Source organism: Bos grunniens, chromosome 16 (assembly GCF_055505025.1).
Source record: "Bos grunniens cultivar Pamir isolate PY7600 chromosome 16, Bosgru_T2T1.0, whole genome shotgun sequence".
In the NCBI taxonomy this organism is placed as follows: domain Eukaryota; kingdom Metazoa; phylum Chordata; class Mammalia; order Artiodactyla; family Bovidae; genus Bos; species Bos grunniens.
Window position 1 is genome coordinate 26,382,181 of NC_141180.1, and position 11,689 is coordinate 26,393,869.

At 41.1% G+C, this 11,689-nt stretch overlaps 1 protein-coding gene across 7 annotated transcripts; it reads left to right on the forward strand.

Annotated features, from left to right (window-relative positions):
- The first annotated feature begins 4,713 nt into the window (after positions 1–4,713).
- On the forward strand, positions 4,714–9,102 carry LOC147356373 (PRAME family member 8-like). Of its 7 annotated transcripts, XM_086343766.1 has the most exons (5): positions 4,730–4,882; positions 5,173–5,504; positions 5,612–5,922; positions 6,278–6,850; positions 8,201–9,102. In XM_086343766.1, exons 3-5 carry the CDS (start codon positions 5,636–5,638, stop codon positions 8,751–8,753), a joined length of 1,413 nt encoding a protein of 470 aa, XP_086199892.1. In that variant the 5' UTR covers positions 4,730–4,882; positions 5,173–5,504; positions 5,612–5,635; the 3' UTR covers positions 8,754–9,102. The 7 variants fall into 7 exon arrangements, 6 of the variants coding, with proteins under 6 accessions (XP_086199892.1, XP_086199891.1, XP_086199890.1 ...); XR_015143233.1 differs by lacking the exon at positions 5,173–5,504 and having other exon boundaries at positions 4,714–4,882; positions 6,278–7,007; XM_086343765.1 differs by lacking the exon at positions 5,173–5,504 and having other exon boundaries at positions 4,730–4,900.
- Positions 9,103–11,689: the final 2,587 nt, after the last annotated feature.

The window sequence follows — 11,689 nt, forward strand, 5'->3', positions numbered from 1 at the left end:
TTGATTTGTGACCCAAGATGTATTCTATTCTAGAGAAAGTTCCATGAGCATTTGAGAAGGTATATTCATCTGCATTTGGATGGAATGTCCTGAAGATATCAATGAGATTCATCTTGTCTAATCTATCATATAAGACTTGTGGGTCCTTATTAATTTTCTATCTTGATGATCTGTCCATTGATATGAGTTGGGTGTTAAAGTCTCCTACTATTGCTGTGTTACTATCAATTTCTCCTTTTATGTCTGTTAGTGTTTGTCTTATGTATTGAGGTGCTCCTATATTGGGTGCATCAGTTCAGTTCAGTTCAGTTGCTCAGTCATATCTGACTCTTTGTGACCCCATGAACCGCAGCATGCCAGGCCTCCCTGTCCATCACCAACTCCCAGAGTTCACCCAAACTCATGTCCATTGAGTCAATGATGCCATCCAACCATCTCATCCTCTGTCGTCCCCTTCTCCTCCTGCCCTCAATCTTTCCCAGCATCAGGGTCTTTTCAAATGAGTCAGCTCTTCGCATCAGGTAGCCAAATTATTGAAGTTTCAGCTTCAATGTCAGTCCTTCCAATGAACACCCATGACTGATCTCTTTTAGAATGGACTGGTTGGATCTCCTTGCAGTCCAAGGGACTCTCAAAAGTCTCCAGCACCACAGTTCAAAATCATCAATTCTTCGGTGCTCAGCCTTCTTCACAGTCCAACTCTCTCACATCCATACATGACCACAGGAAAAACCATAGCCTTGACTAGATGGACCTTTGTTGGCAAAGTAATGTCTCTGCTTTTGAATATGCTATCTAGGTTGGTCATAACTTTCCTTCCAAGGAGTAAGTGTCTTTTAATTTCATGGCTGCAGTCACCATCTGCAGTGATTTTGGAGCCCCCCAAAAAATAAAGTCTGACACTGTTTCCACTGTTTCCCCATCTATTTCCCACGAAGTGATGGGATTGGATGTCATGATCTTAGTTTTCTGAATATTGAGCTTTAAGCCAACTTTTTCACTCTCCTCTTTCACTTTCATAAAGAGGCTCTTTAGTTCTTTTTCACTTTCTGCCATAAGGGTGGTGTCATCTGCATATCTGAGGTTATTGATATTTCTCCTGGCAATCCTGACTCCAGCTTGAGCTTCTTCCAGCCCCGTGTTTCTCATGATATACTCTGCATATAAGTTAAATAAGCAGGGTGACAATATACAGCCTTGACATACTCCTTTTCCTATTTGGAACCAGTCTGTTGTTCCATGTTCAGTTCTAATTGTTGCTTCCTGACCTGTATACAGATTTCTTAAGAGGCAGGTCAGGTGGTCTGGTATTCCCATCTCTTGAAGAATTTCCCACAGTTTATTGTGATCCACACAGTCAAAGGCTTTGGCATAGTCAATAAAGCAGATATAGGTGTTTTCCTGGAACTCTCTTGCTTTTTCCATGATCCAGTGGATGTTGGCAATTTGGTCTCTGGTTCCTTTGCCTTTTCTAAAACCAGCTTGAACATCAGAAAGTTCACGGTTCACGTATTGCTGAAGCCTGGCTTGGAGAATTTTGAGCATTACTTTACTAGCATGTGAGATGAGTGCAATTGTGCGGTCGTTTGAGCATTCTTTGGCATTGCCTTTCTTTGGGATTGGAATGAAAACTGACCTTTTCCAGTCCTGTGGCCACTGCTGAGTTTTCCAAATTTGCTGGCATATTGAGTGCAGCACTTTCACAGCATCATCTTTCAGCATTTGAAATAGCTCAACTGGAATTCCATCACCTCTACTAGTTTTGTTCGTAGTGATGCTTTCTAAGGCCCATTTGACTTCACATTCCAGGATGTCTGGCTCTAGGTCAGTGATCACACCATCGTGATTATCTGGGTTGTGAAGATCTTTTTTGTACAGTTCTTCTGTGTATTCTTGCCATGTCTTCTTAATATCTTCTGCTTCTGTTAGGTCCATACCATTTCTGTCCTTTATCGAGCCCATCTTTGCCTGAAATGTTCCCTTGGTATCTCTGATTTTCTGGAAGAGATCTGTAGTCTTTTCCATTCTGTTGTTTTCCTCTATTTCTTTGCATTGATGGCTGAGGAAGGCTTTCTTATCTCTTCTTGCTATTCTTTGGAACTCTGCATACAGATGCTTGTATCTTTCCTTTTCTCCTTTGCTTTTTGCTTTTCTTCTTTTCACAGCTATTTGTAAGGCCTCCCCAGACAGCCATTTTGCTTTTTTGCATTTCTTTTCCATGGGGATGGTCTTGATCCCTGTCTCCTGTACAATGTCACGAACCTCAGTCCATAGTTCATCAGGCACTCTATCTATCAGATCTAGGCCCTTAAATCTATTTCTCACTTCTACTGTATAATCATAAGGGATTTGATTTAGGTCATACCTGAATGGTCTAGTGGTTTTCCCTACTTTCTTCAATTTCAGTCTGAATTTGATAATAAGGAGTTCATGATCTGAGCCGCAGTCAACTCCTGGTCTTGTTTTTGTTGACTGTATAGAGCTTCTCCATCTTTGGCTGCAAAGAATATAATCAATCTGATTTCGGTGTTGACCATCTGGTGATGGTCCATGTGTAGAGTCTTCTCTTGTGTTGTTGGAAGAAGGTGTTTACTATGACCAGTGCATTTTCTTGGCAAAACTCTATTAGTCTTTGCTCTGCTTCATTCCGTATTCCAAGGCCAAATTTGCCTGTTACTCCAGGTGTTTCTTGACTTTCTACTTTTGCATTCCAGTCCCCTATAATGAAAAGGACATCTTTTGTGGATATTAGTTCTAATATCTAATATTGGACACGACTGAGCAACTGAACTGAACTGAATTGATGCCTTTTGTGATGTTGGGTTCAGTGTTGCTACATTTTTCTTTAAATATTTTTCTGCTAAGGGACAGTGGAGAGGAAATTGTGATATAAAACATGGGATTCTTTTCCTCTAGCAACAAATTTTCTTTGTTAAAACACTGTGTGTGGAATATATTTGGCCATCCTATAACCTCTAGTATGAGAAAAGTGGTCAGCAAGGAACTCTAACGTGACTTACAATGACAGGGAAATGAATGTCTTTGTTGTTCTAGACCTGAGACCAATGTTGGTTTGTTAGCCTGATGTTGATGTTGCTGGGGCTGGAATTGCCTTTGCATCCCCACAGTCCTGCCATTCCAGGTATAAAATTTAAATTTCACAAGAAACATTTGCCATTAGCTCTTCAATGGGTATGTATATCATTTTATATGAATAGGATTTTGTTGCAAGTGCTATTTGGTACTTGATGTTTCTTTTTACTTAATGTTATGACCATCTCAAGTCTAATATGACCTAACAGACTCCTTACTTTCTTTCTCCGTACCTGATCCTTTCCCATCGTCCTCAATCTTAGTAAGTCACAATTAAATCTTGGAGGTTCCTTGAAGACTCTGTTATCCTTCTATTTGAACTTCCCTGTAAGAGCAAAGTGCTTCTGATTCAGCCCCTAGAAAAACCCTGGGCCACTCAAGTGCAACCCCTGACTCACAGCCAGGTACAGCAAAGTATCCCCTGCTGGTGTCTTGCTCCCTTGTTAATCCTTGCAACATGATCCAGCAGCAACCAGGGGAACTGGGAAATAGACAGCAAATCATGTCTTTACCCTACTCACAAAATAAGTATCAGAATAAGTCAAGCAATATCCATGTAATATCAAAAAATATGTAGAAGAGACCAATGGGATTATGGTTCAGCTCCCAGGATTCCAGGAATATGCCTGGGATTAATTGCTATCTTGGCTGCATCCTCTGTGTGAAGAACCTAAAAGACAATGGTTACTGGTAGCAGCAGGCACAGTGAAAACAAGGTTAGCTGTGACTGATTCACATTCCCCCCACCTGGTCTCTGAGTTCCCAAAGAACCCACAGTGACCACCCTCACTGATTCTCAGGTGTGCAAATGTCCTTCACAGAGTTGGTCATGACTCCTTCCACTCAGATTCTCAGATTTAGTCTTTTCAAGTCAATTTGATGTCCTGAACTCAACATTCTAGCAGGAAACACCCTCAAAGATGACTGTCTCCTCTTAGCCACTCCTGTTTAGTTTCTAAATATCACCAAAAGAAAAGCCTTTAGTGTCCTTCTTTCCAAGAGAAAAACAAACAAACAAAACCACATGCATGAGGCTGTTTGAGTCATTCACAGGGCCCCTTTAGGAAGGGCCACCACCACACTGCCCAGCACCCACCCTTAGTTCTCACAGGATTGACCAGATGTTCTCTGTCAGCAATTAAGCCTGGAGGGCCAGTGACATCTCCAGTTGCAAGCCCCTGTGAATAAACTCATAATCTGCCATTTCCCATATAAGACCTAAGTGTGAACTTGAAACAAATAAGAGTTTATTTTGTTTCCTTTGGAAATAACACCACTGCTTTTATGAAGCTGCTTTAATTCTAGGACATTTAATAATTTTAATTTGGACAAAAATCATGCAACAATGAGGTTTTCCAGACATTGTCTTGGGTTTTGTTTTTTTGTATAATATTTGGGACACATAATCCCTTCCCTTACTCCCACCCAGGAATACAACTATCCATATTAGCAAAACTCAATCCTATTTTGTGGAGTGAACCAATGAAAAAGTCCTAGGTCCCACCCCCTCCCTCAATCATCTGGAGATATACTGTAACCCAATCAGCATTAACCTGAGAGAATTTGTGGAATCTAATCAGGTAATGACTTCTAATTGGAAGTTAGCAGTTGAAAGGAGGGCAGATGTGATTAGAAAGTTCTATAAAAGCCTCAAACACCAAAGAAGAGACTCAGAAACTTCTCAATCTTGAGTCACTGCCTGTGTTCTCCCCCAGGACTGAGGTCTGAGCAGCCCTAGAACCACATCTGAGCCTCAGGGAATAACCTCAGGGAAGATATTCTGCCAATGGTCAGTGTGTACTGACAGGTGGGATGCGATCTGACGTGACAGGAAGAGTTTTCCTTTTCTTTTGGTTAAACAAATTAAAGGCTTTCCTTTTGCCTCAAAGTGAAGCTTTGCCTTCATCCTAAACATTTGATTTTGGCTTTGGCTTATATCATTTAAATGTCTTATGAAACAGTTCTTCTTGTTAATAAAAGACATCTAACTATTGGAAATGCTATTTCTTGACATTTAAAGTTTTTACTTTATGCACAAATTGCATTGCTTTTAAAAGGTATCTCCTTAATCCTTCCCAGTAAAGTTAACTTTGGAAACTGAGGACTGAAGCTGTGTTCCACATGAACTTCTTGCCCCATAATTTGGGCTGAACATGATACTTTAAAGGTTTTCACCCAAGAGAAAGGGAGTCAACTTGTTCAGTCTCCTGATACAAAGGTGCAAGAGGGACATGCAGTAAGCAAACAATGGAAGGAAATGGAGGAGCTACTCGATGCCTTTCTGTCTTCTTGGTACTTGTGAGATTCTCGCTCTAGTGCCAGAAGAGGCAGAGCTATAGCTTAGTGCCACCAAATCTAGCCTGGAAGCCTGACAAACTGAGTTTCTTCCTTTCTGGTTCATCGTTTCCACGGTGATGACTTTGCCTCTGATTTGATTTCCCTGAAGAATGGGGAGAGAGACCACTCTTTGGGTATGACTGACCTGAGAAGGATGCTTTGTTCCCTTGCATTTTCACAGGATTCCATTAAGAGAAGAGTCAGGATGAGTGCTCACAACCCACCCAGACTTGTGAACTTGGCAGCAATGAGCCTGTTGAGAGATGAGGCCTTGGCCATCTGGTCTTTGGAGTATCTGCCCATGGAGCTCTACCCACCACTATTCATGGCCGCCTTCTCTCTCAGACGCAGTGAGACCATGATGGCCATGGTGCAAACCTGGCCCTTTGCCCGCCTGCCTCTAGGGGGGCTGATGAAGAAGCCTCACCAAGAAACCTTAGAAGCAGTGCTGGATGGACTTGATGTCCTGCTGGCCCAGAAGGTTCAGCCCAGGTGAGTCTGATCCAGGTAGCCTGGCAGGGTCTTGGGTGTCCTGGAAGGGACTGTTGGTGTCAGGGAGAGTGAATGACCAAAGGGCAGACCAGAGACTTCTGAAAAAGCTCAGAAGCCTTGAGCACTGCTGAGATCACATTGGGAAATACCTTGCAAAAGTGTACTAGGAAGGATGGAAGACGAAAAGGACTGGAGGAAAGTGAGCAAGAGAGGAAAGAGAAAAGACAGAAGGTGATATCAGGAATGTGAAGTCAAAGCAAAGATGGGAAGTTAGAATGTTGCCTAAATTCTGAGGCTGTAGTTTCATTCAGTGTACATTTTAAAGACTCTCACCCGATCTTCTGTTTCCCCATAGGAAGTGCAAACTGCGGGTGCTGGACTTGAGAAATACTGGCCAGGACTTCTGGAACATGTGGTCTGGAGACAAGTACCATGTGACCTCAAGTTCACTTATGGCATCAGTGGCTAAGGACATGCCAAGGACAAAGCACTCCTTGGCTCCCTTGGAGATGTACGTAGATCTTTGTCTCAAGGAAAATACCTGGGGCAAATGTATCACCTACCTCTTCACGTGGGTGGAGCAGCGGAAAGGCTCCATACACTTGTGCTGTAAGAAGATGAAGATTGTTTCAAGGTCCAGGGAAACTATTAAGAAAGTTTTCCGAATAGTGAAGCTGGACTGTATCCAGGAGGTGGACTTGAATTTCACCCAGAAGCTGTCCTCCCTGGCCAAGTTTGCTCCTCTCCTGGGCAAGATGAGAAATGTTCAGAAACTCCTTCTCTCCCCCATTCATGGGTCTGCTGCTGAGGAACAGGACCATCAGGCTCTTCTGCAATTTACTTCTCAGATCCTCAGACTGCAGTACCTCCGCTATCTCCGTATGGAAGGTCCATCTTTCCTTGAAGGCCGCCTGAACCAGATGCTCAGGTGAGGGGACCAGCCCTGGTTGAACAACAGTGAACACAATAGTAAAGTATCAAGCGCATTGTCTCATTTGGTGCTGTACTGTGAAGTGTGGTAGCACATAAGTGGAGCAATCAAGGTGTGAGAAAGCTGGTATAGAAGTTCTGGAAAGAGACATCAGGTTAGGAAGCTACAAATTAGGAGGCATAGGTGTAGTGCGGGCATGTATGTGATTTCTTCTTTGGGAAGAGATATCTCTGTTCGATGACAGGTTATGAAGATGGCATTGACAAGGAAAAACCTAGATCAAGCTAAAAGAACCCTGAAAGCTCTTTTTCCTCATCTATCAAGTAGAGTACAACATACTCCACTTCCTTAGGAGGATGAATGAAGATAATGGAATGCACTAGAATATGCTCAGTAGAGAGCCTGAGACAGAGTCTCCATCAAGTGTGGACACTACTTGATTTTAGTACTGGGAGATGAGATAAACATGTTTTAATTCAGATCCCTTCAGTCCATGCTTGGGTTCCAAATGCCTATATCTCTGGCCGGGTGAGGCACTTGGAAGATGTGTAGAAACAGTAAGACTCCACACCATGCCCTGGGGTTGCCAATCTTCAGCGACTCCCATCTGGGCATCATCTACATACCTTCTATCCTGTTCACTCTCCTTTTGTCTCTGCTTCATTACTATCATCTCCAGAATCATGCATTTCCTGTATATTATTTAGTTACATTATATGCAACCCAAGACCATCTTTACAGATTGGGACTTTAAAAGTAATGAAGCAGAGACAAAAGGAGAGTGAACAATGATAGAAAGTTTGTAGATGATGCCCGGATGAGAGTTGCTGAAGTCTGGCAGCCCCAGGGCATGGTGTGGGGTCTTATTGTTTACACACGTCCTCCAAGTGCCTCACCTGGCCAGAGATACAGGCGTCTGGAGCCCAAGCATGGACTGAAGGGATCTGAATTAAAACATGTTTATCTCATCTCCCAGTACTAAAATTAAGTAGTGTCCACACTTGGAGACTCTGTCTCAGGCTCTCTACTGAGCATATTCTAGTGCATTCCATTATCTTCATTCATCTTCCTAAGGAAGTGGAGTATGTTGTACTCTGCTTGATAGATGAGGAAAAAAGAGCTTTCAAGGTTCTTTTTTTTTTTTTTCGAGATTCTTTTAGCTTGATCTAGTCACACATGAAAATTGCAGGACTCAGCCTGGAATGAGTCTGGGCATTCTGGATATTGAATTTTATCAGATGGTAACAACAACTTGGTTTCAGGCCAGTCATTTACCTCTCAAGTGGAGGTCACTTATCACTCTGGTTTCCCAGAACTAATTACTTGTTTTTTATCTTTTTCCTCCAGATGCCTGAAGATCCCCTTGTACAACATCTCAATAACCAACTGCCTGCTTACAGAATTAGACTTGACCCATCTGTCCCAGAGTCCGAAAATCTGTCAGCTAAAGGGCCTGAATCTGAGTGGTGTTACCCTGACCAACTTTTGTCCCAAGCTCATCCAAGGCCTGCTAGAGAAAGTTGCGGATACTCTTGAAGAGCTGAACTTAAACCTGTGTGGGATCACGGACCCCCTCCTCACGGCTCTTGTGCCTGCCCTAAGCTGCTGCTCCCAGCTCAGGGTCTTCAGCATATGTGGAAACCTCATCTCCATGGCTGTCCTGCAGAGTCTCCTGCGTCATACTGATGGGTTGTCTGCTTTACGTCTAGAGTTTTATCCTGCCCCTCGGGAGAGTTACAGCTCTCTGGGTATTCTTAACCAGGAGAGACTTGCCCAACTAAAAGCTGAGCTTTGGCAGCTCCTTACAGACTTAGGACATCCCAGGAAGATTTGGATTAGCCCCAGCCCCTGTCCTCACTGTGGTGAGGACGTGTGTGATCATCTGAGTCCCAATGCATAATACTGTCATACCTTGCCTAGCTGGTTGCCTCTATCAGAAGCTTTCTTCTGGACACTTGGAAACTGAAATCTAGTAGATAGGTATATTATGAAGGGAAAATACACCCATGATTTCTGATACCAGCTCAGTGTCATTGAGAAAAGCAAACGTGATCCAGCAAGGGTGCAGGATTCTAGAAGCATATGTTGACTTGGGGAGTTTGGGATTTATTTAGAGACATGTTTATGGAGTCAAATATGAACCTAAGTTTCTGGAGGTTCAGTTTGAGACACACATGTTTGAGTTATTTCTGTATGCACAATTGTAGAAATGATCAGAAATAAAGAGACCTTCAGTGTAAATGAATAAATGCTGACCATGATATTATTCTGATTTCTGTGTTTACATCTCATGGATCTCTAGTTACTGATGGTGGTGAGGGAAGCACTTTGTTGACCATGATCTGAAACTCCATCATTCCCTAGTTATATTTTCCCTTTCACTTTCTTTACTTAGTTCTGTGGGTTAATACAAACAACAAAGGAAACATACTCAGTGGTCCTCAACAACACATCTCTGTCATGGGTGGGAACTGATATGCATGTTCCTATGAGAAAAATTCTAAAATCATACAGGCATGAAACATGATTTTATTACATTTATACTACATTTCAGAAGTATATCTTTTGAATGCTAGTTCATGTCAATAAAAGTTTCATTTTATTTCCATAACACTTATTGGTCTTCCTTATTGAGGAAGATTAGTATAGCATGTTTTGACATTAGCATATCAGGTTGTATAATAAAATAGCTGTAATACACAACATATAACTTATACTTATCCGTCTGTTTCCGCAGCTCCCCACTATCTGCTTCAATCAGCTGCAGATCCATTATAACATATTTATTAAAATTCTCTGGATCTCCTGTTTTACTAGTCTTATTATGATGCAGAAAATATTTCCCCTTGTTCCCTCTTCTCATATCTAGAGTTGCACTATTATATTCTCTATATGGTTGTAGATACAATTGATGGCCTTAAGATATTTAGCTATGTCTGAAGCCAGGGTTTCCATTGGGTATTGCAGGAGACACTAATTTTATACACTAGATGGGCTATAAGATATATAGCTCATTACATTTATAAATTCATTAGTGTAATGTGAGGAGATGTAACACAGTGAGGAGAGACACAAGACATAAATAAATTGAAAACAAGTTAGGGCAAATTAAAGAATGACTAGTAAAATGAGTCGTTGTCTGGTGGCAGTAATTCATCAAGTTCACAGAGGAGCCTGCTGGAGAAGCCAAATTCTGCAGGAATCAGGTAGAAAGAAAAAGATAAATGCTTCATCTTCGTTTACAAAGGCATAGGTTATGAATTTGTTGCAGGTAAAAAGAAAAGTTTTGTGGAAAGCAAAGTTTATTATTAGCATGTGTAAGTACCATTGAGCTGAAGTTGGCAGCATAAATAATGCTTTCCAAACCAGTTTTTGATTTGTTCATTTATTTTAAAATAAGGTACAAAGGTTAGTTATTACATGGATGCATTTTTCTCCACTTTCTTTTTTTTTTTTTTAAATATATGTCCCAAAGTGGCTTTTAATAAAAGTTCTCTAGGGGTGGGAGGTAGGTTCAAGAGGGAGGGAATATATGTATGTTTATGGCTGATTCATGTTGCTGTACAGAAACCAGCACAACATTGTAAAGAAATTATTCTAACATACAGGGTTATCATTATAACCCTGTATGTGAGACAGCAAAAGAGACACAGAGGTATAGAACAGTCTTTTGGACTCTGTGGGAGAGGGAGAGGGTGGGATGATTTGGGAGAATGGCATTGAAACATGTATAATATCATATAAGAAATGAATCACCAGTCCAGGTTCGATGCAGAATACAGGATGCTTGGGCTGCTGCACTGGCATAACCCAGAGGGATGGTATGGGGAGAGAGGTGGGAAGGGGGTTCAGGGTGGGGAACACGTGTACACCCATGGCAGATTCATGTTGATGTATGGCAAAACCGATACAATATTGTAAAGTAATTAGCCTCCAATTAAAATAAATAAATTTAAATTTAAAAAATTAAGAAAAGAAAATGCAGAAACACCAAAAAAAAAAAAGAAATTATTCTCCAAATTAAAATACAATTTTAAAAGAAAGTGAGATCATATTCTTTGCAGCTAATGGAATCTTGAAACACAATATCATTTGTACAAAAGTAAAATGCATATTCTCAAAAGTAAATTAAAATTTAAAAAATTCTCTAAAGTTTTCCAATTTAGAATTTTCTCCAATTTAAGGATTTATTGATGAGTAGCATTTTAATAACAATTTACACCGATAAAGATGCAACAGGCATTCCACAAGACAGTGCAAATGATGTACCCTTCATAAGCTCTAGAAAGCTCCCTCCCACAAAATGGTCTAAGAAGGTAAAAAGTCCTTTTTATACAAGTTGGTGAAACAAAGACTGAGGTGACAAAGGTCTTTGAAAGTTGGCACAGCCAAAAGGCTGCTCAGAATCCCAGTCTATTTGACTGATTGTCAGATGTGCAACATATGTGTACCTTCCTAACGGCAGTGAGCAAGATATCAATAGTCAGGGGAAATAAACCACCTAAGATCAGGTAGAACAATTACATCTCAAAGAAATAGGAAGATAAATGCAAGTTACTCCTAAAAGGACTTTTGTTTCTTTAAGGTTAGAATTCTGGAAAAAGTATTTTATCAAGTTGGCTTTTCCTAACTGTGTGTGCAAAACTATCAAATTTGGAATGTCAAAAGAACTCCATTTGGCCCACTATTGTCATGGGGCTGAATAAAATTTGCCTTCAGACTTAAAGCTGTGTCTGTCTATAATTTTCTTTGGCACAACTTCCACAACTGATGACTACTCAGGCAGGAAAGGTTCTGAATATCCCTCAGATTCCCACATACCTGAGAATGACCAAC

Excerpts from the sequence above, each read along its gene's own strand:
- LOC147356373 (XM_086343764.1), top strand. Across the intron at positions 5,923-6,277 it reads GCCCAGAAGGTTCAGCCCAG|GAAGTGCAAACTGCGGGTGC; the intron begins GTGAGTCTGATC and ends GTTTCCCCATAG. Across the intron at positions 6,851-8,200 it reads CGCCTGAACCAGATGCTCAG|ATGCCTGAAGATCCCCTTGT; the intron begins GTGAGGGGACCA and ends TTTTTCCTCCAG.